Source organism: Copadichromis virginalis, linkage group LG12 (genome assembly GCF_057382275.1).
Source record: "Copadichromis virginalis isolate Kocher_CV1m ecotype Utaka linkage group LG12, C_Virginalis_male_GT1.1, whole genome shotgun sequence".
Lineage (NCBI taxonomy): Eukaryota > Metazoa > Chordata > Actinopteri > Cichliformes > Cichlidae > Copadichromis > Copadichromis virginalis.
The window spans coordinates 7,040,954-7,068,760 of NC_140629.1; the positions used below are offsets into that span (position 1 = coordinate 7,040,954).

Genomic DNA, 27,807 nt, shown 5'->3' on the forward strand with positions numbered 1-27,807 from the left:
CTTTGGAGGTCGCCACAGCAGATCATCTGGCTCCATCTCACCCTGTCCCTAGCATCTTCTTCTGTCACACCAGTCCTCTGCATGTACTTCTTAACTAAATCCACAAATCTTCTTTGTGGTCTTCCTCTTTTCCTAGATAACCCTATCTCCAAGATCCTTTGCCCAGTATATCTATCGCTATCCATCTTCGGCACATGCCAAAACCATTTCAGCCTTGAGAGATGGTCCCTACTCTCACTATAGACCACCATGTGAACCATGTCATAGTCCACAGAGGCTCCTGCCTGACCTCCTACCTGTCAATGACCACTGCAAACAAGAAGGGTCTTAGAGTCGATCCCTGTAATCCCACCCCCACCTGTAACCCATCTGTTGCTCCTAGTGCACACATCACCACTCTCTCACTATCTTCGTATCCATCCTGCACCACTCTGGCATTCTTATTTACCACTCCTGACTCCTTCATGCAGTACTACAGTTGCCATCTTACTTATACCCTCATGGTTTGTCTCTTCAGTTTTTTCTCTCTGAGGTTACTACAGCTCTGCACTTCACATGTGTCATTAAATGCTATTCATTTTTTTAAAAAGAAGAAGAAGAAGAATGAACAACAGCTTTTATTCATTACTAGCTGGTCTTGGATGTTTTGGTTAACATCATAAAGGCTATGCCACCAAACAAGAAAACTATCCTCCAGGTTGGTAGAGGGCGCTCTTCTTCCTGTACGTGACCGGAAACTTGCATACGAAGCTCAAGAAAAAAAAAGAGACCGGTTTGGAGTAGCATTTAGTAGCATCCACCAGCGACATACAAATAACTTCCAGCTGATTTGTATTACATTTATTTTCCATTTTTTGTGAGTCTAGTATCTTATCTGTTCGGAGAATGGGTAGGAGCAGGAGTCGAACTCCTCCAAGACGAGGTAAGAAACTGAAGTAGCTAGCTGTTTTTCTGTTAACGTCGTCTCTTCGCCAACACGCCGAGAAGTAAATGTGCTTTATGAAATCGCGTTTTTCTGCCTGATAAAGATAATAACCTATACCTCAAAGGGACTAGAAGCAAAACTGATATTTTAATTGTAACTGTGTGCATCGACTGGGTTGTCGTATTAACAAAAGGTTCTAGATGTGTGGAGAACTCGCAGTAGCTTCGATACGATTCCCGAGCTGCGTTCACGTACTGTGCATAAAATGGGGGATAAACAAAAACACTCTCCAGGGGTCCACGGGAGGAGAAGACGCCATCCTAACCAGCAGTGCATTTTTGGGTCTGATGTAGGGTTTTTGTTTTTTGTTTTGTTTTTTTTGTTTGGTTGGGGTTTTTTTGGAATAAAAAAACTGCATGTTAAAAATATATATTTCTGGGTGATTTATCAGGATAATTAACGTGTGTTTTGCAAAGATACAGCTTTGATTCAAAGATACAGAAAATCTGCTGGACAAATTACAGTTTAATTTCCCGAGATTTTTGTATGATCAGTTTGGGAAATCCAATACACGGTCCTCTATTTTTAGAGGTTAAAAATTGATGCATAGTGGACTAACAAGCAGTTTCAGGGTCAGTCGAGGACTGTATGCTTGTTGTACTCTCACGCATGAAGCGGATATAATATCTCATAGCCTCTCACTGTCATTTCAATTTTTGCTAAATAGTTAATGCAACATTTTTTTTATTAAACCCTATAAATTAAAGGTGAAAGTCTATGCTATGGTCACGTCTGGTGGGTTCCTAAATGGTACAGTACTTTTGACTATAAATGGCAAATGAACTGGTACTAATTTAGCACCTTGTACTCGGTTTGCTTTTTACTACAACCAAGGTAAGTAGCAAGAAATTGTGTGCTGATTATGGTTGGCCCAATTTCAGACATGATACCAGTACCTATGAAAATACATAATACTCCATCCTACAGAAGTAATAGCAAAACAGTCATTTCTAAAAAAAAGTTGTTAAATTTCAACCAGTTTTTCCCAATTATATGTGAGATTTAGACATTTTATTTTATATGGTATGGCAGAAATCCAACACAGTACAGAAGAAAATAGCCGACGTTTGGATTTTTAAGACTGCTACAGTATATAGATGCCAGTCTGCTGTTCAAGACGCTTCAGTTAATGCCATGATGTCATTTCGTCCTCCAGAAAGAAGACGTTCCCGCTCAACTTCTAGAGAGCGTGAGCGAAGACGAAGGGAGCGGGATCGCTCTCGAGATCGGGAACGGGACCGTCGCAGGAGTCGCTCACGGTCTCCTCACAGGAGACGCTCAAGGTGAATTTTTGTTTGTTGGTGTATTTGTTTTTGTGTTTAGAGAAACTTTGTTTTCAAGACTAATACTTCCACCTCATTTACTATTTTAGAGACCTTACCCATGCAGAGCTGTGATAGATTTTGGTCACAATGAGTATTGTTAGTATATACTGAATAAACGGCAGTTTCCAGTTTACTATCACAGAGAAGTGTTGTTTCAGATGAGTAGTGGTGCACTTGTGATTTTCTTTGCCCTTTGTTAACAAACTTTTTGTCAAGATTCTTTTAAACAATACAAGAGCACCACAAAGTGCCTTATTTGCTCTGATTAGATGTGATAACCCATCCTGCAGCCATCACTGTGCTCCTTTTGCAGGTCTCCCCGACGTCATCGATCCTCCTCCCTCTCTCCTTCGAGACAAAAGGAGAGACGAGATGATGAGCGCAAAGACTCAAAGGAAAAGACGGCAAAGCCCATTCAGATCTCAGGTATCAGACATTATTTATACACTTGCACATTAAGCAGGAATCTTAGTTTTTCAGGCATTTTGTAGTAACAGAGACTAAATTCAATGTTTTTTTCTATTTTTTAAATAGCGGAGGACATGCAGGGCAAAACGGAGGAGGAGATTGAGATGATGAAGCTTATGGGATTTGGGAACTTTGATACCAGCAAGGTGAGAGTTGTTCTATGTGTTATGCAGCCACAAGGGGGTGCAGTTTATTCCTAATAAAATTCACTACACACACACACACACACACAGTATGTTTGCATTTATTTCAGTGGATTGAAATGGAACTTCCAAAAGCACATTGGCACTGATGAAATTGATTAGAGCAGCTGCTGTAAAAAGCAGGTTGTCCTTGTTTAAATAAAGGGGACATTTTTCACATTTTTCCCTTGACTCTTTCTATTTAGGGGAATACTGTTGTTTTTGAGTTATGGTTCTTTTTTCCCCCCTGCTTATCTGTCAAATTGGAGCGTGCACGCTCCAATTTGCATAACTATTTTCAAATCCCTATTATATTTTCGTTTTTGCTGCAGGTTGTAAAAATGAGTGTATCTCAAAAATGAAATTATAAAGACACTCAAAATGAATTTCCTGTGGCTGGGAACTATTTTGTGAAACTTTGCATTTACAGTTTTGGGGGATGTACCTCTGAAGTTTCTGTAACTAGAAAAATTTGTAAAAAAAACAAAACAATTTTCAGTTTCTTTTTTAGTTTATTGCACATTTTTGGTATTTATGTAGTTACTATGGACATATTGCATTCGTATGATTTAAATTTAGGATATAATGATTTTATTGATGTATAGCAACTGGAAATGCTCCAAAAATGGCACTACAGCATGTAATAATGTAAAGATAAGCTCAGGCGGACTTGGTTCTATGGTGGGCTTAAAACGGTTAAAAATTGACATAATTGACACATACTGAAATGTTTGTACATGAATCTACATTCATGTACAAATAGAGCAGCTTTCACATGACAGCAAGCCCCCCCATGGCTAATGTAAGTTTGCAGTACTGTGCAAGAGTCTTGAGCCGCTCTCATTTATTTTGCTTCTATAACGAGCAGTGTTATAACCCTAACCCTTTAGGGACTTTTGTTGCTAATAGCCTGTCACAGTATCTAAAAGTAATATTCTTTTGAAGTAGGAACAAATCCAGCAATGACCTGGCACAGGGAAGCATCTGACCCTTCGGGTGGTCATCTGTTCACTGAAGCCTCATCAAAAATAGTGTTAGTGGAAAGGTGAAACCATTCTTAAGGAAGAATAAAAGGAGAAAAGGCTGAAGTGTTCCAAATTACACAAGAACTGAACTGAAAATCGGTGGTAACAAGTCTTAGACATGATAAATCAAAATGTGAGTTTCTTGGTTCAGTTTTTCATAATATGTATGCAGGAGGTTAAGATAGAGGTACAACACTGAGTGTCTGCAGCAATCTAAAACAGAGGGTGGAGGCTTTTTTGTGGTTTGGGGCTGCACTTCAAGCAGTGCTGTTCAGTATGAACACAGAAAAGTACCATCATTTTAATCAACCATGTAATAGCATCTGGGAAGCATGTGACTGGCAAGGGCTTCATTGTTTAGCATGACCCAGTCACACTGCCAAAGCACACCCGGTTAGATAGCCGAGCATCAACATTATTGAAGCAATGTGGGATCATCTTGACAGAAAACAGAATAACAGGCACATTAAAAATAAAGATTCAATCAAATCAAATTGTTAGCTATAAGAATAGATTAACATTCTAAATGGTATGAAACCTGTCTATTATGAAAATGATCAAAAGGGGAAAATAAGTGGATAGACTTAAAGTAATCACTAAATAAAGAGTAGCAGTTACAAGAAGTGGATGAATAGTTGCAATTATAAGCTAATAGTTGTGGTTGGGCAAACTGTTTATCCAATAAGAGTTGGTAAGCTTAATATAATCACAAAGAGCAAACAGTGGGTTGAAAAGGGTCACTTCAAAACTCAGTCCATTGAACACTAGCAGTGTTATTGTTGATAAAGAGGTTCCTCTGGCAGGCCACTGGGTTTGTGTCCTATTAACAAAACTGTTTTCCACTGATCAAAATCCTTCAGTTCTGTGAAATGCATATTTAGAGAATTCCAACTGCTATCATGAGCTTGACCCAATTCAGCTTCATCTGTACACTGTCATGTTTAGCTAAGAATGTTTTTTAAAAGTTTGTTTCGTGATATGTCATGCAGTAACATTGTTTTTACACAGGGGAAGAAGACTGATGGCTCAAGTAACGCGTATGCCGTCAATGTGACCATGAAGAGAAAATACAGGTAGGTCATTGAACAGAAACAAGCATTTGTAGTTGTTTGGTTGTGCCGTGTCTGTACAGTGCAGCACGTCTCTTTGGATATTTCATAAGCTTTCCTTTGTTAGTGACAGATCCTTTTTAAAGTTTCTTTTGGAGCCCCAGCTGTTAGTCGTGTTGCTGAGTTACGTCAATTTTTCTGCCCCCCCTCTTCACAGTGTGCACTCTCAGCATCTATCACTGTTAAAGTAGCCAATCACCTCCGCAGGTGTTTCTATGCAGAGATGCCAACGCTCCCATTGGTGCTCGATGATGTAATCTGTGTGTGTTGGGAGGGAAACAGTGATATAATGTTTTCTTATATATTTATTTTACAGGCAGTACATGAACAGAAAGGGTGGATTTAACAGGCCGCTGGACTTCATTGCTTGAAAGTATCATCAACTCCAATGTTCCCCAATAAGTTTACCTGTGTGTACCCTCCCTTCCCCCCACCCTTATGAAAATAGATGGCATGTTCAATATCTTACGTGTTTTGTGTGATTTAACAGTCGTGTATATACCTTTTTATAAGCAAATGCATACATGTAAATAGAAGTACCTGCAAGATGTACTCACAGCTGGGTGAGACTGAGCTTAATATTGCTGACATGGATGATTTATTTGAAATAAAAGCATTAAAAAAAACATGCTTTCTGTCCTGATTATGAAAATTAATTTATTAAAATGCTTATGCACTGATTAAATATCTATCCGCTAGGTTGTGCAGGAACACAGTTTCTTTTGAAATAATGGCTAAATATGACATTATTCATTGTCCCTTTTAAGGATTGAATAGGATCAGATTGGTTATTCCTGTGAATGCTTGCGTTTCTTTCTAGTTTAAATATAGCATAATCTCATTTGGTGTTCTCTGAGAAATGTATCCTATAGGATTGTTTCAAATCCAGGTTTAAATTCAGTCCTACGTAAAGGCTGCTAAGAAACCTTTCCTGGGGTGGTATTTGTTCAAGTCCAGGGTTTATCGTGCTCTAAAATAATGATCCCTCTCATTTTGAAGCAAGCGTTTAAATGTTTCATACTAGATTGGATCAGCTGTGCTGTCTGACAGAACCGACCCACCAAAATAACCAATCCCTGTACTTGTCCTTACCCCAACTACCAATCATAACCGAGCATCCCTCCGGCAGATCCAATCTAGCGCCGAGCCTTTTAAAGCCATTATGGATCAGAAAGCAACAAGCGGGCGCATGCGTGCAGATAGTTTGTGACGGAGAAGAAAGAGACCAATGATAAGAGGTCATGTGAATTGGACCAATCATGTATCACAAAATTTATTAAATGACACAACGGGAGCCAATCGCTGCCATACACCGAGAAACAGCATGGCAGAGAGGCGTGTTGATTGTCAAAAGCGGGCGTTGTCAGATAGGCTCGTGCCCACTAGGGCCAATAGCTGTCAAGTTCATAGAAAAAAACAACCAATTACTGTGTAGGAGTGTATAGCGCAGAAACTGTCTCCATTGTGGCTGTACACAGTGTGTTTCAGCCGATGTTAATTAGAACCAAAATGGCTGCTTAAGGTCCACAGTTGAAGTAAGCGCTGAACCCTCTCTGCAATTGACGGTTTTAACGCCGAATAGGAGCTTGAGAGGTTATACTCAGTATCCAATCACATTGCAGCACCCAGAATCTTTGTACAGTACAGTAGAGAGCTGGTGTCCAGATCAACAAGCCACTATTTTGGAAGCTGTTTGACAAACAGTCACTCTTCTTCAGTTGATGTCAGTCGCTATCTGCGTTTCCAGCGAGACGTATCGCGCGTTAAACCGGCGCAAAACTAACCAGCCATAGCTCTGAACCGATAAGGTTGGATGACATCGTCGGCTGAACTTTAAAACAGCTAGCTCTTTTATATATATATATATATATATAATTTTCACAAGGCAAGTGTCTAGCAACTGTACATGCTAACGTTCTTTTTTTCACTGGCCGAAGCTTTTCCAAATACAACCGAGATAGCAAGAACTTTCCATATTTAATTTGACAGCTTAACATTGGCGCTAACGTTAGCCAGCCTTTTTTTTCACCAAATAGAGCAATTCGGGGATTATTTTTGTATGTCACACAGCCTTTCGTTTTGTTTTTGTCAACAAGCCGTCTTTTCTCGAAGAGCCAACTATAAAGCTGACGATATTTAGCTGGCATTTTGACTTAAAAGGGAACAAAGTAACCTTAGCTCCTGAAGAAGTGTTATTAGTGTCAGCCCTTACTAGCCAGCTAACACCATATCCTTAATTTAACAACCACAGAGGAAGTTTGGCTTTTCGAACTGACTGGTGCTGCATTCAAGGCCTTTAACAGTGAAGGACCAACTCTGTAACGCGCTCTCTCTGGCTCTTTAAAAATAATAACTGACAGAACAGCGAGCTACCCAAGTGTGAAAAAGAAGCAGGACCCTGAAGCAGCCTGTGTACAGCCACGGAATTCCTTTTAGGATTGTTAAATTATCAGTGTTATTGTTTAAAATGGCGGCGATCGGAATGGTGCAGATGTTGATCGAAGCAGCCGAGTACCTTGATCGCAGGGAACGAGGTAAAGTATCATTGTATTCTTTTCTACTCTTTTCTTATTCACTCTGTGCAATGTAACATTAACACCCCTCCCCCTCCGAATCACTCGGATTTAAGCACACGTCGTTTGATGCGTTCCTAAATCCTGTTGCTTCCCATTATTATTCTTATTACATCAAACAATCAGGCCATGAAATAAATTCATAAATGTCGAATTTCACGCATCGATTCAGCAGGCTGCATCACCTGCCCCAAACAGGTGCTAATAAATATGTGATTACAGGCGCATAATGCATACGTGTAAAGACAAACGGGCATTTGCATTCGCGATAATGAAAGAATGAATGCATATGTGGCAGATGTGCAGGGAGACATTGTTTTCGTGGACGCCCCTCCTTTCCTTCTGTTGTGGTTTGCTAGTGGGGTTTATTCCAGTTCAAGATGACATCATTGTCCATCCCGAGGAAGGGGGAAAGGGCTAAAAGATACTACTTGAGACCCATTCCCCGCATGCCTGCTAAAAAGCATAAGACATTGCTGCGGGATGCCAAAAGCTAAAGCTGAAATGTGACACATTGTGCAGTCTCTCCTTCTGTTCACTGTGGGTATGTTTTCCATTGCAGGATTTCAGGACATGTGACCACTATGTTGTTTACTTGCTTGCAGAAGCTGAACATGGCTATGCCTCCATGCCGCCATTCATCAGCAGCCGGGAGAGGGAAAGTTTGAAAAGGAAAAGCAAAAGCAAGAAAAACACAAGTAGCAGGTAAAGGCAAAACTGTACATGCCTGATTGGTTTCCTGCTCTGCAACAAGTCGCCCATCACATCCCCACTTCAGGGGTCCCCCGCACCCCCCCCCCCCCCCCCTTCTCTTCCCCTCCTCACTTCTTGGAGGATTAAGCCATTCTTCATCACACTAGTGTTTGTGTTTCAAGTCAAAATCCTTATTTGGTGCTTGTGATGTGAGGCTTGCTTTTTCATTTTTTAAAAATTTTTTTTTATGCATTTCTGTACTGTGCTTCCAGGTGGACACGCTAACTGCCCAAATTTAAAATGGCAGGAAGTGCAGTGAGTTCAGAGATAGCAGCCTCATCCCTATTTGCATAATTTGTTATATTCACAGCAACGCTGTTGAAACAGCGACTTTGTGCTCTTGGCCAAACATGGTCACAATCAAACATCCAAAGCTTTGAAAAGGGTTATGACTGCGAGACACTACCTTGTTGTTTTGACATCAAATAGTGACCGGGTCAGACACACTGTTACAAACACCAATCTAACTGCAAAGAAAAGACAGACAGGCTAGGCCAATTTTATAATCAAAATAACATGTTAATGCCTTTTACGTAATATATCTGCAAAAAAAATTGTATTTGTATGTATCTGATCATGTATTTTGCTGAGAGCTTATCCGTAGAAGCTTTCGGATTGTTACAGAAAATAAGTCAGCTCTCTGATCTTCCACTGTAAGCTATAGATACGGTTAGCGTCTGATCACCATATCTGCATTTCAGTCATTCCTGCACACTTTATGATGTTGATGAAGAATAGAACATAGGATTATGAATTATCTATTATCTTTTTTATCACTGACTGCCACAGTGAGAGCACAGCTGATGTCAGCTAATGTTTTAACTGTTAGAATTACCGCCTGCCTGTTGCATCTTTGTTTCTTCAACCAACACAAAATACCACAATACTTATAATAGTATTTTTCACGTATGTGTTTTACGTGTTCAGTTTTTAGTATACCTAATATAGTGAAAATATCAGCATTTATTTTCTTATTTTCTCATAGAATAACACTATCTGCAGTCAGTTTACTAATGGACAGTGTTCTTATCATGAATGTTTAGTCATTGGTAACCAGGTGACCCTTACTGCCTCATGTTGGTTTACCAGCTAGCTTTCAAGTTATGTTGCAGTTTTAGTGATCCCCATGCTTCCCCAGAGAGGATCTCTCCCAGGGTTGGACAGGCTCCAACTCCACCGTGTACAGCGAGTGACTACAGTTGTCCCTCTACCCTGAAGTTTCACTTGGAGATGGAAGACCTCTCTAAGCAGAATCTGCAGCACATAGAGAACTGGTTCAGCTCACTGACGCTGCATAGAAGAGCAAGAGCTAGTCTCACTAGCTGCATACTGAGTCGGTGGAGGTTGAGTTGGTACAAAGGATTAAAGACTTACTGGAGTAGCAGCTGATTGCATTGTTTAGTTATTTATTTGATTCGAAGTATTTGCAGAGAAGAAAATTCTGATAAACAGAAACCCTGTGCCATGCACCCCATGGCACAGGGTGCATGCGTACATGTTCAATCCATAGCTTGTATGAAAAAGATTTACTGTACGTAGGCTGAGTTAACATTTACATGATGTGCAGACTATGCCTTATCTGTCAGTGAAGTATTGATGGAAAAGCATCTACCAATGGTGGTAAAGGATTGTGTTGACTGACATATGACAGGGTGGCACATGTGCAAGAGGATAACCTATGCAACCAGAACCTGAAATATCTGCTGGTGTCCACCCATCAGCTCACCTTATATGTGGACAGGGCTTTAGAAGCGCTCCATAATCTGTCAACAGCACTGACATGCTGTATGCATAGGCCACTTTAGGTGTTGCTACCAAGTAATATTTTGTAATTCAGAGTCTAATGGCTAATTCATATATAACACTGCAGAAAAGGTCCTCTGATGTCACACGTATGTGTGAGTCTGTTAGGTTAAGATTACGTTTAGTCTTCCCCATGTGTTCTTTAAAGTATATGAGTGACAGATACAAACGTCATCCTGGCTTAAAGTCAATGACCCCACAGTAAGGAAAAGTGGGTCAGTCAAGGTGATGCAGAAGACATTTAAGTGAGTCCGGTGGTGGTGAGTCCGGGCTGCGCTTGTCTTCTAAGTGGACACTAGTCAATTTAGAGTCTCTAACCTGAATTCCGTAAATCAATGGTATGAGGACAGATTTGTGTTGCCTCCGCAATCCGTAGATCAATTTGCACTCTGCGATTGGAATCCAGTTTGCTGTCATGATCCTGTGTAGGAAGTTATCTCCTGTGTGTACAAACTTTACCAAAGAAAAGGCAGGTTTAAACTACTGCAGGTGATTGTTTCAACAGAGAGGATGAAGTAAATTAAAGGCTGTTGGAAACTGATCTTTGAGATAAAACAGTGACATCTAGGCACCTGCTTCTGTCCTTCAGTAAACACAAAACTGACATATTGTTGATCCCAACCTTTATGTGCCTTCTTTTCATTCAAACATTTTAAAAAAGCAGCAGATCAAAGAAGCAACTGATGAGAGCACCACCAGCTGTTTGCACAGATCCAGTAATTAATATAAATATTTTAAAGTGCTTGATGGTTCATATTGCATGAAGCTGCAATAAAAAGTTGCGATGCTACAGTTACAGAAGAGTTTCATAATACCTCTAAAAATATTTCAGAGACATGCTTTGTTGGTGAAACTGGTGTATCAGGTGTATTGCCATGAGGGTACACTGTTCATCCATTGTTCATCCGTCAGTGCAGAAAATATATGCTGGGGTGCATAATCTGCTTTGTGTAGGACTCATCTGATGTAGGATTGTAGGTATATTTTCTGGACTATCAACACTCTTTTCTACTCCTGTATTTGTATGGTTTTTGTAGCAGTTACATCTGCCTCTGATTTGATAGAAATCTAGACATTTTCCTGTTATTCCTGATCACTGGTATACTTTAAAAAAAAACAAAAAAACATTGTGCGGTTTTCTGTAAGTGGCTGACGTAACTAAAAGTAAACAATAAAAGAGGGAAAACTAAATGTGCAATGGAGGAAATGAATTTGGAAGAAGTTGAGGTGCATCTTGTGACTCATAAAGCTGACCAGCCTGACTCTGGATGGTTAATCTAATAACTTTGTGGCCAAGAATTCAAGTGTAGTCAAAAGAAAACAGTTTAGCCAACTTATAGAAACCAGCATCATGTCTGAAATATACATTTCCTGTCTTATCTATACAGTTATGATGTTCATACTAAATATGGTCAAAGGTTTAAATAATGACATCTGAGTATGTCCCAGTAATCCCAGAAAGCCAATTACTCAGGCTTCAGACAGTTTTTTTCTACTCTGGGATCTTTATCATGTCAGAGAGTGTATGCAGCTCTGGTTGTGAGCATAGAAGCTTCACCAATCTGCTGATCAGTCAATGTCTTTATGAGGGACAGTTAATCGGAGGAAAGCTTAGTTCAGAAAATTGTGGTGTTAAAGGAGAAGAGCTAAAAACGGCTTGTTTCACAGTTAATGAAGTGATGGAGCTGCACTAAGGCCTGCTATAAGATAAATATGAATTTAGGACATTTTTTTTATATTCACAGCTGTGTATGATGTCAATGAGAGTGTTAATGTTTGTCTCTGACACAATCAAGTTTGATTGTGATCTCAGAAGCCCCACCCATTTCCTCTGCAAACCTTCTCTTCATGTGGGGCAATCACAAGAAAGTTGTGGGGTAGGGGAGCTAAAGCGGCTTCTTTCGCGTGGATTGTGAACTGAACGGCGGCACAAAGGCCCATTAGGAGAGATATGTGACCATTATTTTGAACTGTAAATTATGCAAAGCTCCTCTGGTCTAGAAATAAATATATGAAGCTGAAAATATACAGCATTGGTCCTCTTTATTAAAGGAAACAACTGCTTATTCATTACATCGAGCAGTATATCAGTTGATTTCGACAAAAGTGACTGGGACAAATTTGGAGTGTGCTACCATTTCTGCTGTGATTTCAAAAACACAGGGTGTAGAGTATTGAAAAGACGTGCTTCTAACTCAGATCATGTCCTAGCATGTGTAGACTTACTTGGTTTGTTGCTATTTCTGGTAAAAAAAAAAACCCCAAAACAACCAAAAAACAACTTTTCGTTCACCAGCCTTTCCTTTTTCCATTTCCAGTTCTGAAGCATTTTTTTTCAGCTATTACTCATTGCTATTTAAGGGCAGCAGAATCACACGGCATTAATAAGGGTATCTCTGCAACGATGATTTGATGTAGTCGGATCTGACATAGTCTCTTGGTGATTAACAGTACAGAATAACCTGGGTTGATCTCTGCTGGAAAAGATCAAATCAATTAATTGGTGTTATTTGATCAGTTTTATGTTGTTTCTGCTGCTGATTCTGGTCAAATATAGGGCAGGCATTTATATTTGAATTTATACATATGCCCCTCCGGTTTCTGCCATTTCCCCCGAAGCGTAGATCTGTGAGTAGTAGTAGTGGGGGAGGGGACTCGCCATGTTTCTGGCGTGGACGTGTGCATGTGTGTCAGTAGTAAGGAGTCCACCCTCCCCCTCATTTCTCTCTCTGTCTCCCTCTCGCATTTCTCTCTCCTCACCTCCTCCATCCTTCTGTGTCTTTCCTGCTCTGCTCTCACTTTTGGCTGTCAGTGGAGAACAGCAGCGCCTCCATTACAGACAAGGAGAAAGAGTCCTCCCCCTCCTCACTCACAAACACACACATTCATACAATACGCAACTACAGTGCACTGTGGAAATTACACGAGGAGCTTGCCATAATCATTCTGCAGTCAACTGGTGCCTTTCGGTGGTCATCACGCCGTGTTGTTCAGGCTGATGCAGCTGAAAGAAAAGTGCGCTGGTGAATCGTTTGGCAGCAACTCTGTGATCCAGTATTTAACCTTCTGAGGACCTCTGAGATGACAGTGGCTCATTTAGTGAGACTTGTTTGTTGTGTGTTTTCTCTATTTTTGGTCAGTGATTTCCTCTCCAAAAACAAATGTTGAGGTTGACCCACAAGCCAGTCTGTCACAAGGCTCTGTATAGTTCTGTGACAAAAAAGTACTTTCCCAAGATTCAGAAGCTTGTAGAACCACCTTTAAGCAATACCTCGAAGTAGCTGTCTCCTTATGACTTTATCTGTCTCTCACATCATTGTTGAGGAATTTTGACCTACTCGTCTTGACAGCATTGGTTCAGTTCATTGGGTTTGCAGGTATTTTTGATGCACTTCTCACTTAAGATTGCACCACAGCATTTCAGTAAGGTTGAGATCTGAACTTTGACACTGCAGAATCTTAATTATTTTCTTTTTAGTCGTTCTGTTTGAGCCAAGCTTTATCTGTCAGACAGATGGCCTCACATTATAATTCACAATACTTTATTATACAGAGAAATTCATGGTTGACTGAGTGATTGTAAGGTGTCCAAATCCTGTGCCTGCAACATAAGTCCAAGTCAGCACCCCTCTATAAGTTAATATGTGGTCTTTGGGCTGGCACTGTGTAGTATAGCCAAACATCTCCAATTTGGTCTCATCTGTCTAAAGGACATTGTTTCAAAATTGTTTGGGTTTGTTCAGGTGCAACTTTGGGACCCTAAACTGTGCTCCTATGTTCTTTTAGGGGAGAGAAGAGACTTTCTCCTGTCAGTCTTTCCAAATCAACCATATGTTCATTCTTTTTTGAACTGTACTGTTATGAACTTTAATATTTAACATACTAACTGAGGCCAGTAGTTTCTCTGAGCACTGCACAGAGGGAATTTGCTGGGCCATCTACTCTTCGAAAGATTGTGGCCCTGTGTTAACACACACCTGAGTGCTCCAGCCCAGCAAACTGCAAAAACCTCAGCTTTTATAGAGGTGCTCACACTTGGAGATGATCAGTTAAACAAATGCATTTAATTAGCAGCACCTGGCTGCTGTTTAAGATCTTAGTTCCTATGCAAGCAGAAAATGTGTGTATTTAGTTTTCTCCTGTGGAAACCTTCTTTTTCATATGACTGTACTTTAAGTAACTAGAACAGTGATGGAGTTGGAAATTAGCATAGCATGTCATCTTAAATATTGCTTCTGCATTGTGGTGGCATAGGTGTGTTTGGTAAAGTAGCAGAGAGCTATGAGGTGTCTCAGAGCCTGAAATCTAGCCTCAGTGAGTGGGATCACTTCCCTGCCAGCTCTGTTATGTCACTAGCGGCTGTCTGCCCCATACAGGAATGTACACTGGCTAGAGGGGGCCAAGTGACAGAGAGAACACCCAAAGCGAGTGGCAGAAAGACAGCCACACACATGCTGCAGTGACACGCTGCGACACAGTGAAAATATGGTCAACCCCGAGCTTTAAACCCAGGTTTGGCCCAGCAACTGAGATTACACACGAGGGGGCACCTTTGAGGTTGTGTTTGTGTGTATGTGTGTAGGCAGGACAGTGCATTAGTTTGCAGAGCTGGAAAAATGCAGAGGCTATTTTGGGATGCAGCATGGGGGTGGATGGTGGGGTTCAGGTGGAGGTTGAGTAGCGTTCAAGAATGTAGAGGGGATCTTCTTCTCTGCTCGTGACCTGCTCTCCTGTTTATCCTTTCTCTCACAGGTCAGACACATTTCTACCAAACCCTACACTTGACCCCATTTCTGTGTGTGTGTGTGTACGTGTGTGTGTTACAGATAGAGAGATGTTTTAATACTGCAATGACAGAGTCATGCTGGCCGCGAGCACACCTCTATCTCTCATTTTACCTTCACTGTGTTCCCCCCACCCCCACTCTGCTCAGGCTTGCATGTACAATGGATAATCAGGCAATATGAAGGGACAGAGTCCCATCTACTCCTGTTTCTGGTTACTGTTACTATGTTTACCGTCGGGCCTCCTCATCACGTATCTGTGTACGAGTGTGGTTCTTAAAAAAAGCTTCCACCATGAAACAGGCCTCAGGCATAAGAACACCCAGGCTTTTCTTCATTTTTTTTCTGTCTTTTTTTCCCTCTTTGAATCTTATTTTGTAAGCAGCTCCGGCTGTTCACAGACTCCCACACAACCCTTTCTCTCGTGCTCCCTCCTCTGCCTGGAGTGCGGTGCATGTGGAGAAGGGGAAGCCTTAGCTTTTTTCATTTTAATCAGTGGCTTTTTTATTATGTCTGATTTTTCATATGTGTTTTGTTTTATCTCTGCAGGTCTACACACAACGAAATGGAAAAGAACAGGTAAAAAAAAAGAAATCAAATCTCTCTGTGTGTTTGTGTTCTTCAATCCATGAAAATATCAATTCACGCCACCCCATGCCCTCCCACACTGAGGAAGTCTTTAAATTAGTTCAGTGCCAGTTCAGGTCCTGTAACCTGTAACATAATCTGAAACCTTTTTGAAAGAAGGTACATTTTTTAAAGTTCCAGATCTAAGGTGAATGCTCTCAGAGTGACTATCAGGATTTTAAAATTGTAGTAGGCGAATCTCTGGTGATGTGGTGTGACGTGTTCGTTGGTCCTCTTTTATGAGCCTGCTTACATGCATGAGTGGGCGATCAAAAGAAAAGCAGCGCGTATGTAGACAGGTGAAGCTGGACCTCAACTTTTTATCAGGTGAATTATTGAGCGCGATTCAGTGGAATCCTCGGGTTTATCGGTGAAGCCACACAGCAGACCCGTGAGAAGCAGGATCCCTTCTGCATATGGATGGGCCCGACGTAGGTCAGATGCACATTAAACAGGCTCACATCACGCGCCTTTCTGGTGGATTAAGAAACCTACAGTTACGAACTAAGGCTGACGGCTCGCCTGTTGCATGAATGCACAAATTGCAGAGAAACTAGTTGAGCTAGATTACAGTCCTGAATAAACCTTACCTTTTCTCTTTTGGCGCGTTGCCATCGTGAAACAAAAGCACAAGTTTTATTTGTGTACTGCCCTGTTAGCTTATGTAAGAGGTAAGCTGTATAACCCGTGATAAGCAGAAGGGAGACGTGGCATATCTAGACATGGTGGACGTGTTGTTTTTTGTAAACTCGTAACTAATCAAGTTTGAATTTAGGTGATAAGGGGGTAATGAGAATAAAATGAGCTTTATGGTGTAGTTAAGTAATTTCTTTTGAGGGGGGTGGAAGTTACAGAGGTGTGGACTCGAGTCACATGACTTGGACTCGAGTCAGACTCGAGTCATTAATTTTATGATTTTAGACTTGACTTGAAAAAATGTTCTAAGACTTGTGACTTGACTTGGACTTTTACACCAATGACTTGGGACTTGAATTGGACTTGAACCGGTTTACTTGAAAAGACTTGATATTTTACCCCAAATATAAAATTTAACATGCATATTATATAGAGATTGAAAATGTGACGTCATTCACGGGTAGAACCGCAAATGATTCTGGGAACTCGTGGCAAGCGGTACTAGCGCACGCAGGCTTTCAATTGAAATCAGTCACACAGCGATAAAAAGAAACACAAAAATGTCAAGAAGCTGTTGTATTATTAACTGCAATAGCCGGTCGCGTGACAGCCACGAGAAGCCGACGGGTAAAGAGATCGGTTGTTATCGGATTACGTCGTTGAAGAGAAATTGTTCGAGCCATGTTTCCAAAGTAACAAAGAGGCGACTGGATTGCAGCCATTCAAAGATCAAATATAACGTCCCAGAACCCTCCAGCTCACAGGTTAGTCTGCTCCAAGCATTTACACAAAGGTCAGTCTGCTGTTGTAGTTAATGCGTCATTTTTCTTAACATAATTGGTGATATAGGTTACAAGCAAGAACAGAAATTGTCGCGCTATGCTTCTTTGTTTATTGTGCATGAATAGTGAATTGTCCTGACACAATATTGTGTTTCGCTTCTGTTATTATGGTACATTGACAAAAACACATACTTTTATTCACAGGATAAAACAGGTTTTTTGTATCACTAATTGCCCAGTACGATTACAGCATACAGTATTGTTGTCACTGCTACATTTCTGTGATGGGTACCAGAAATTATTTCCACTACTAATTAATTACCGTTGAGCTCAAAGGTCCTATTAATAAACGGTTAAGGAATGTGTATTTATGACGACAATTTGTGAGACTGGTAAACTTATGATACGTACGATGGTCTTTCGTTCTACACGGTGCATTTCATGGTCCCTGTACCCATCCGTCGGTAAACTGTACCTGGGCTTGTTGCAGTGACCTGAAGTTACTAAACTTCATGAGTGTATGCACTCACTCCAAGAACCGTATGATTATAAATATGCATATAAATATGCTAAGATGAGATAGCTGACTTCATCTAACTAGCAAATGTTGTCCAGGCTACGTTGGTTATGCAGTTTTTTTTTAATGTGTATGATATTTTTGTCATGCGATTTTAAAGCTGGTCCTACAACCGCATCCAAGAATAACATGCAGCTTATCTCAGAACTGTCGGTGAAAATTATTCTTGGAGCTAGGTTTAATTGAGCTGCATTTTAAAGAGGTGCAATTTCACAATTTGTGTATATTTTCTAAGTTCACTATTTTGTCATGTGTTGAGAAAAACACAGATTAAAAAATTACATGGTCTAATATTTACATTTAGCATATAACTGCAACATTATTTTTTCGTTTGTTTTTTTTAAAGACTCGAAAGGACTTGAAATTCAAAGTTTCAGACTTGTGACTTGACTCGGACTTTTACACCAGTGACTTGAGACTCGACTCTGACTTGCCTGACATTACTTGAGACTTGACTTGAGACTTGAGGATAAAGACTTGAGACTTACTTGAGACTTGCAAAACAATGACTTGGTCCCACCTCTGGGAAGTTATGATGAACAAAAGGAACTAAGGAGAGAATCGTTTCATGCTTGAACAGAGCCACTGTTTTGTCACGGTGCCCTCCTGACGCTGATGAGATGAACGACGGGGTCACGGTTGTATCAGGTGGCTCACTGTGCTCTCTGGCTCCTGAGAGCAGCCGATCTAGTTTCAGTGCTGCACAACTTGGTTGTCTTGACAACATTTTGGAGAGCATTCATTCATGATAATTTGGTTATGTAATGGAAATAAATGTAAAAGTTATCAGAGGAGATGGTTTACTAGCAAAAGGGTGGAGGTGAAAACATTGAACGGTTAGAGTTAGGTACTGTTGAAACTGTCATGACGCTCGTTAATCAATTCTGCTTCCTGAATTTGCTGATTTTCTTTTAGCTTATGTGAACATAAACTGTCCCAACAATTGATAAAAGCCATTTTTGGATGATTGTAAAGTCCTCAGTTTACATATGTAAAGCAATAGGAGTCATATTTTGATACAGTCTCTGTCACTCTCTGAGCTAGATGATCCAAACCAGCCGCTCAGTGGACAGGCTGAGCCCTCTGTATGTGTTTGTGGACACACCTCATACCCTGCAGTAAAACACAATTATGACCACTAGAGAACCTACTTAGTTAGTTTCTCCCACCACTAACGTGATGATGGAAAGCCATCAGTGGCGAGTAGTAAATTAGTCACAGCAGCCCACTGCTAGGAAAGCCTCAGGAGTGCAATGAGACCCAACCTCCCTTCCATCAGTATTGGCTTGGTTAAATTACTCACTGTTAGAGGTCAGAGGGCAAGAGCCCTGAAAGCGAGGTGATTTACTGCTAATCAGGCAAAGTGCACCAGCTGACCTAGTTGGGAGAAACCATTTTGGGTCAAAGGGGTGACGACAGCTGCAACTGCTTTGAGTATAACAAACTGAGGCGGCGCATTCACCTCATTTTGGACCAGACACATGCATTCAGGTCAGTCGTATGCAAGTGTGAAACAAGGCCAGAGAAATGTAGGCTGTGGCCTGAGGCTGCAGCTCCACATTTACTGTATAGTTACCTATTGACACAGTGAACCAGAATAACCTGTCACTGGAATAGCTGTGTGTTAGGACCACGCCGTAGTGTTTCTCTGAATCGCCATGTGACTCGTGCTGTTTGAGTCTGCTCTCTGTCAGTGTTTAACAAACATTAGCCAGCCCTTATTATGTCAGAACAACACAGGCCGGACCATTTCCATGTTATGTAATGACAGTCTGCATGTCCTTTGGACTGAGTCAGCTGAGAAGCAGGCACTTGGCTTCAGCTGTTTTGTATGTGCGTGCAAAAGCTCTGCTCGCCGATTGTGTTTATCTTTTTAAAGGGCAAGGGGTTGAGAATATATTTGTGCGCTTCCACTGCCCAGAGTCAAATCAGCCTCGTAGCTCTCCATGCGCACCATTTGAATAAACTCTTTCCGGCAGTGACGCTCACGTTAGGATTATTTGCAGCAGACAATAAGTGAGCGGCTCAGCCGGCCAGCCCTTCAGCTGCACAGTCAAAAAAAAAGAATAAAAAGAAAGAAAGAAAACAATTTTTACACTCATTCTCAGGAAGAGTCTGACGTACACACGCCCACTCGCTCAGGCAAACACAAGCGCACAGACACGTACACACTGTGACGAGGCTGGAGGTGTGTGTTGTGTAACAGCGGGGTCAAGTGGTCACCAACACCCACCAGACCTTAGAAATTGCCAAGGCTGCCAGCATAGAGGGGCTGAGGGGCATACAGGTGGAAACAGAGGCTGTGAACTGTGTATAGGTGTGTGTGACTGGGGTATAAAGGGCAAGTGACATCAGTTGCAGTTCTGAATATATGGTGCAGATGGCTTTCTGGTTTTCTTCTTGTTTAAGAGGACCGTTGGCGCACATCCTGTCGAGCTCTATTATGTAATAGTTAACACACTGCTGACTTCCTGAAACATACAGGGCGCCTCTTTCCGTTTGCTCCTACCTTTATACTCTTTGATCCCAAAGGTTGCATTAAAGAGGAGAAAGTGTTTAGTGGCTCCAGTCTGACAAATACTTGCAGTAATGACACCTGGTTGATGAGGCCTGAAGAGTACAAAGGCAGTTCACTGCAGCTTGTTCCTCATATTTGCTTTGATGCTAGGAACTTATCGGCTGGTATTGCTTCAGCACACGCAAATCTCCTCTTTGAACTAACTCAATTTGTGTGAAGTGGACAAAAAATTCCACCCTGACTATGACAGTTACTGTCACAACAAGGAAGTATTCCCACTCTATTTAATGCTTTAACTTCCTGCTGAAACAGAAAGGATCCACTGCTGCTTGTAATCACCTGCAACAAGTAGAGACAAGACATACCACAGATGAGGGGAAAAAAAAAAGAGTCCTGTCCTCACAGCAGTCTGGCGCAGAAATGCTAATTGGTCCTAATTATCTGGCCATGTCACTGTGCAGTAGTCATGGATACATATTACATCACTTTAGGATTTGGTTTGTTGTGTTTTTTAAGACTGCCGTTAAACTTGTCTAAATGTGAGCATTCAGAATATGCGTGCTACCAATGAAGTAAAAGTATACCTGGATAGAAAAACTCAATGGAACTCCATCAGTCATGGATTGGCCAGTACTTCAATAATAAGTCCAACATTGTTAAAGCAGTGTGGCATTGTGTTGGCAGAGAACAAGAGGCAGCCAACATCCAAAGAGCTTTGAATGTCATTCAGGAAGCCTGGAGAACTATTCCTGAAGAGTACTTGAAGAAAGACAGGAAGCCGTGCCTAAGGCAGTTCAGGCTGTGTAGAGGAATAAAGGAAGGTGTATTGGCTTTCAGACTCATTAGAATTGTCCAACACTGATTTTGCCTAATATACTGTATTTCCATGTGTGTTTGCACATTTGCATAAGTCATTTCACCTATTTCCCATGTTCCTAGAAAAGTCTAATGACACAAGACTGATTCGAGGCTTGTCAGAGTAAAAGATGGCAAAAAACGCTGCCGTTATAATTCACCTGTTCATTTGTCAGTATTTGGAGAAATGTAAACACAGTCCTTTCAGGGCTCTTAGTATGAAGACAAAATCTCCCCTGGATGTATTTTAAGAGGTTGCTTGTTTCCCCTCAGTGAAAAATCTGAGGTCCTTGAAGCCCAATCATCCAAGTGAATTTTAAGTAAAAGGTCAATTTCAATACAAGAGTAGAAAAAAACAGGATAGTTTAAGATATTTGCATTCAGCTTTTCAAAGCTCAGGTAAAGACTAGTTTTTATCAGGGATTTTCAGATTTCAGTGGCCTACCTTCTTGTTTTGTTTTTGCTTTTTGTTTTTCTGTACATTTAATAGCATCTTCCACCTTCATTTTTATCTTTCCTCTTCAGACGGGCACATCTACGACTGTGTTTGGAGCGCTTGAAATCCCTCGTTCCCTTGGGACCAGATGCTAACAGGCACACCACCCTCAGCCTGCTGATGAAGGCCAAAGATCACATCAAGGTGCGTGGATGTGCGCATGCACCACTCACCTAATCGGTGTGAAGAGGGCAATTTGTTGACCGCTGCGGTTGCTGAGTGTGTTAGTAATTGCGTGTTTCAGTAGCTGATAAGCTGCTGTGGACACGTACACAGGAGCAGATTAGGAGCTGTTCATGAAGCGCGCCGTTTTCTCTCCTTCTTCCTTGCAGAGGTTGGAGGAGGGCGAGAGGAAAGCTCAGCACACTTTGGAGCAGCTACAACGGGAGCGGAGACACCTGAGGAGGCGTCTAGAGCAGCTGGGAGTGGAGAGGACCCGCATGGACAGCACCGGCTCCACTCAGTCCTCTGATAAGTCCGACTCTGACCAGGGTGAGGCTGCACACAGGCAGAGCTGTGGCCAGCTCAGACGACTTTGTTACCACCACATGCTTTTATTCATGTCACTCTTCACATGTTTCATGTCTGGAACCTCCGGGCAAATATTCAGATGGTTTAACATCTTCTCTCAAAGCACATGAAAAAAATATGGAGGTGAACCGTTGTGCAGGAAGTTCAGAATAGGCATCATTTTATTGTTCTTGTGTCAGGTATTGTCTTCATCATCATCACTAAACACAATCTTCCACAGTGCAAAGTAAAGCGTCTTAGTAAATACACTGCTTATAAAAACACACTCATCAGATCTTAATGTGAAAAAAACATTCTGGATATCTATACTGATGTGGACGAGGTAAAGTGTTAGGAATGAAAGGATGCTACATTTCTTGATACAAACAAAAGTGATCAACCTACAGAGCGCTCAATTTAATAATACCCCAAAAATCCAAGTGAAAAAAATTATGCATCAAACGCCTCCGTTCTGACAAATGTCATTGCAGCAACTCCAAATGATACTCAGCAGTTTATACTGAGTGCCATTTATGTGGCATTCATTGTTGTTTAGTCATATGGTTAATGTCCTCCCTCCAAAGCAAATGATGTAAAAGAGGAAAGAAGAAACATGGAGAAGTAATAGTTTGTGGATCATATGCATGCTTGATGATATCAGGGCATGCTTCTAATGAGACAACAGATGATGTCCTGTACATTTCCTCCCAGGTCTGGACCAGGACGTCCCTGATCTCCTGCTCTCATCTGTAAAAACACACAGGGCGACAGTGGTGGACATGCCAAATCTGCTACTCTATGGCAAATGCCAATCAGCTCCACAGTGCTGTGTAGTTAGCACCAGGCCCAGTGGGAAACCTCAGTCCGCGCTCAATGAAGTCTGATTGTTTGGTCAGACACATTCACTCCAGCGGCCTGTTTGGAAGTCATTTGTAGCTCTGACAGTGCTCCTAGCACAAATGAGCACTGTCAGTGTTCACTTTTTCTTTTCTTTTTTTGTCTATTTGGACCGGGTTACAGGGACATGACATCAAACAACCTGAATGCATTAAGTCACTCAATAAAAGAGCAAAATCAAAAACCTTTAAATGGTTAAAATGAAAACAGATCTGTGCATGTGTCACCCTTATGCTGTGTAGCTTTGTCCCTGTTGTTTAAAGGGGATTTTAAATACAGGAAAAAAAGAGCTTTTGCAGGATGTGCAGAGCAGGGAGTTACCAGCTGCTGCTGCTGCTGCTGGCTGTACAGGTTCCACCATTAACTCGCACTAGTTGTTTAATTAGTGTTACTAGTAATAATAACATCCTCTCTATAAGCGGAGAAACTTGAGTAGATGAATAATATGACATAGTTGTCATTCAGCTCTTTAATGGTGTCGTGTTTGTGTTCTTGTTGTTCAAACAGAGGACCTGGATGTGGACGTGGAGGGGATGGACTACCTGCTGGGTGACTTGGAGTGGAGCACCAGCAGCGTGAGCGACTCAGGGGACGAGCGAGGCAGCCTGCGCAGCAGCTGTAGCGATGAGGGCTACTCCAGCGCCAGCCTGCAGCACGTGCAGGACACTCAGGAGAAGGCTAAGCAGCTGGGCTGCAGCCTATAAACAGCACTCGTCACTGACCCAGCACCCACCTCTTTCCCTCAGCCCCCTCACCACTCCTTGGTCCCGCTCCGACCTCACCTCCCCTTCCTGCCCTTCTTCCTCCCTCTTTACCAGGACTGACCAAGTCTGAGGCCCCTCCTCCAGCTGGGCCTCCGCGGACTTCCTGTCTGCACACCGACTTCCATTCAGACTGCAACACCTCCAAGACATCCAGCCCATCATCAGCGGTCAGTCTTTAGGGTGTCCCCCGCTCTGCTCCGCACCGATAATACGAGCGGGACGTCAAAGACACTCCACCCCCCCCAACCACCCCTACCCCCATCCGACAAAAAAAAACACAAAAACAGAACACAACTTTCAGCCAGAGAATGTTACCACACAATGTCCCACTGCCTCTTTTTCTATGCCTCAAGAGCCATGGGAAGCACTTATGAGATTTCACCCATACTTCACACACATAACATCAACTCGCACGTACACACACATACACACACAGACCGCTCCATCTCTCCCAAAGGTGTGATGCTGACATGGTGCGGGGCTTTTTTTGTTTATTTTTTTGCTTTTGCGTCCCGCTCACCGGTCGACCGTATGTGCATGGTACTTTGCACTTAAAATAGCTTTTTTTGTAAACAAAACTATCACCTTTTTCAAACACTGTCCCTTAGCAAAGCCCCACCCAACCCTCCCGCTGCAGCCATGGCAGCAATGCCACCAGATGAACTGAGTGTTTGAAAAACATGTCAGTCGGCAGACTTTGTGGACACTAAACTAGAGCGCGCGTGTGTGTGTGTGTGTGTGTGTGTGTGAGTGATGTTAAACTGTCGACAGCAATACGTCCCTCAGTACTCGGGCTTTGGCAGGCAGGCTCGCAACTGCCCTGTAATCTTTTGTCCACGCCTGCCCTTTAGAGCAAAAAGTAACAGAAAAACCGACAAAAAAGAAAAAAACAAACAAAAAAAATTGTGCAGCATGAGATTGTGACTGGGGAGGGTTTTCAGGGGTGGGTTTGATTGTTTTTATGCCGCTCTCTGATGACGGGGCATTTATTTTATTTTTTTCAAACATCATCCCTTTCTTATGTGTGCTTGTCATGGATATTATGAACACCAGCCACTGGGCCCAATACTGGTACGCTCTGGCGGGTGTTGGTACGTTTTTGTACACTACTTCTTCACTGCCCCATTCACCAGGTATTAAACAGGAAGGGAATCTACTGAGAGCACATTCCACTTATGTAAAGAAGACAGGCAGGTGAGGCTGAGAGCATTATTTCATTACTTGTTGTTGTTTTGGTTTGCGATGTTCCTACCAGTTATTTATGAAGAGAGTCCAGTTTGAGATGAAGTGAATCACTCGGAAATACAAATGGTCGGCTTTGACTTTTCAACGGGAGCACGCACACACACACACACACACACACACACACACACACACACACACACACACACACACACACACAGGATCTCTCTTTCTCTCTGCTCACAGCTAAACTAAATCAGTTTTCTCTCCCTCGCCTTGCCTTCATAGCTATTTAAATATATACCTTTTAATGTAAATAGTTTACAGAAAGAAGTGTCTATCAGCAGATGTATTTATTAGATAAATCTATAGATGAATATACAAAAACAATCAATTTAATTAGTTATAGCTTATGTTCTTCTTGTGAGGTTTATTGAGAGTTTCCTATATGTAGTTTGTTTGCACAGCCTAGTCAATCCATAAAATATTGAGAAATGTCTCTTTGTGCCTCGAGGCTTTAGTGTCTGTCTGAATTCAGCACGGTGCTCCTAGGAAGTGATTTCTTTGTGGCTGATTCTGATTTTTCTTTTAGCCATTTTCGAAGCCCATAAGAGAAGGATAATGGGACAAAAAAACTGAAGAACTTAAAAAAGAAAATGATTAGAAAGTAGAAAAAGCGAGAGGAGCCGGTGTCCGGGTCAAGCGCAGTGGCGCTGCCGGTTTACCTCCCAACACCCCTTTCCCTCCCCCACGCCCGTGCCTCAGACAAAATGGCTCTTGAGCCTTGTGAGATTTTTTTTCTTCTTCTTTTTCTTTTTACCCCACCTCTTCCTCCTCCTCCTCCTCCTCTTCGCGTGTGGTTCCCAGTCATCACGGGCAGGGACAGGAGCGCAGATCTGTTGTCGTTTCTTCTGAATGTACGCGTTATCAACCCCTGCAGTCGTAGCAGCACGGTGCCAAAAGAAGCTCCCTGCGTGTTGTGCATGCGCCACTTGCAGATCTCAGTTTAAAGCATGATGATGGTACGCCAAAAAACACAAAAACACAAAAAAAAGGAGGAAAAAAAAGGAAAGCAGAAAAATAGATATGAGATTGTTTAGTCGTTGAGTGTCGAACTCTGCTTATTTTTGTCCAAACGGAGAGGGACTGTGCAGCCACGCTAACCAGGTGGGGGTTGGGGGGGTGGGGGTGTTGAAAAGTAGGTGTGAGTGGGCAGGTGTGTTCACTGTAATGCCATCTGTCGGTGCATACGTGTGTGTACAGTATGTGAGCGTGTGTGTGTGTGAGTTTACTGCATTATTGTCTTCAGAGATGTATTTTTTTGGTAGTAGAGGGTGGGTGATTTTAAAAACATTGTAAATCCATGTTTCTGTTTATTTGTTTTATTTGAAGAAGAGCATTAATGTCTTTCTGTGGTAGCCACCATTTTTTTTTCTCTCCTCCCCATCCATCGTCTCATTTCTGTCTTCCACTAATCTCTGTGTGTGTGTGTGTGTGTGTGTGTGTGTGTGTGCGTGTGTGTGTGTTTGTGCCATGCAACCATGTGTGAGCAATACACCCTCCTCCACATGCTGCGTTGGCATCAGTGGTTCAGGCAAAGTGTGTGTGTGTGTGTGTGTGTAGCTGGGCAGTGTACTGTATGTGTCAGTGATCACATCGCACCCCTCTCACTTCCAGTACAAAGACCCTGGTGCTCTCAGCATCTGCCTTAAGAAGCAGGTGTGGAATCTCTCAAAGAACAAGACTACAGTCAGACCAGTTGTTTAAGCTACAGCTTTCCACATCAGGGGAAAACTCACGTTCATGTGTATATTTGGCTTTTCTTTTCTTTTTTTGCACACTTTTATCCCTGCATACAAAGCGGCTCAAAACGGACACACCTGTTACGGCCTAACAGACGCATACAGTGTGTTTACGACAACAGCGACGTGCATCACAAAGGTCATTCCCTTCTTTTCTTCTTCGTGACGGGTCTCAGGCGTGGTGCTCTCATCGCATTAGACACAAAACACACAAGACAACACCCCCTCGTCACGGCTCCATCGAACATCGTCGTCACCTCCTGCCTTTCTTCTCAGAAAGGTCAAACGTCTGTTTGCTGAATAATAACATTAAGGTTTGTGCACTTAACTTTTTAAGAAATTGGAGAATTTGGACACTGTCTTCTAAAGAAATCTCTTCAAATGTAAGAGAGGGGAGAAACAGCCCCCCTTTGATAATGAATCGTTGAGCAGCAATTTATATTTGCCAGTGATATTAAAATGAATTAAACATTTGAAACCCTTGTTTACCTACCTATCTCCTTGTCGTGGTCTTTGTTCATGGTTTGTGATTATTAAGCATACGGGATGAGGACAAATGGAGGCTGTCAGGGGAAATCCAGCCCACCGGTTTCTCATACAATGGGTAATTTTCACGTAGAGGTTGAGTAGACGGTAATGAGGAGCATTTTTTGTGTGTGTGTGTGTGAAGATAATATAAAAAGAAAGCCTTAGCAGGGGCTTGATCCTCGCCAGCCATCCATTGTGTTCCAGAGTAATCTGTTGGCCAAATCCCATGTTTGTGTGATCACCGCCATCTGACTGCTGCTCTACAGGCAACACACACGAAGCTAGAATGGAAAAAGAAAGAGGGGGATGGGTTTCCTGAAAAGGCTGCATCCCTTCATGCTGCATCTAATGCAAGTCCTCTCCACCCTTTGCATCCACAAACAATCACAGTTCATGTTGTAACTGACCAACAAGTACCTTGACCTATCATGGCAGGAAAAGCATGGTAAATGTCGAATTGTTCAACAGTAACTCAACCTCTTTGAACACACAACATGTCGACTCTTAAGCCAGCCAGAAGACCACATCAGGGGCCACTCCTGTCAACTAAGAACACAAAACACTGGCTACAGTTCACACGGGCTTACCGAAGTTGGATACTTCTCTGCGCACCAACTGAACATCAT

General features: G+C 42.0%; 2 protein-coding genes across 3 annotated transcripts; both read left to right on the forward strand.

The window, feature by feature from the left end:
* Positions 1–726: 726 nt before the first annotated feature.
* On the forward strand, positions 727–5,714 carry snrnp27 (small nuclear ribonucleoprotein 27 (U4/U6.U5)). The gene is made up of 6 exons (XM_085474522.1): positions 727–922; positions 2,142–2,268; positions 2,624–2,736; positions 2,845–2,924; positions 4,994–5,058; positions 5,411–5,714. Exons 1-6 carry the CDS (start codon positions 886–888, stop codon positions 5,463–5,465), a joined length of 477 nt encoding a protein of 158 aa, XP_085330648.1. The 5' UTR covers positions 727–885; the 3' UTR covers positions 5,466–5,714.
* Positions 5,715–6,405: 691 nt separating this feature from the next.
* mxd1 (MAX dimerization protein 1) lies at positions 6,406–27,149 on the forward strand. Of its 2 annotated transcripts, XM_085474523.1 has the most exons (6): positions 6,407–7,628; positions 8,273–8,372; positions 15,557–15,586; positions 21,528–21,642; positions 21,831–21,990; positions 23,413–27,149. In XM_085474523.1, exons 1-6 carry the CDS (start codon positions 7,562–7,564, stop codon positions 23,607–23,609), a joined length of 669 nt encoding a protein of 222 aa, XP_085330649.1. In that variant the 5' UTR covers positions 6,407–7,561; the 3' UTR covers positions 23,610–27,149. The 2 variants fall into 2 exon arrangements, with proteins under 2 accessions (XP_085330650.1, XP_085330649.1); XM_085474524.1 differs by lacking the exon at positions 15,557–15,586 and having other exon boundaries at positions 6,406–7,628.
* The last annotated feature ends 658 nt before the right edge of the window (positions 27,150–27,807 follow it).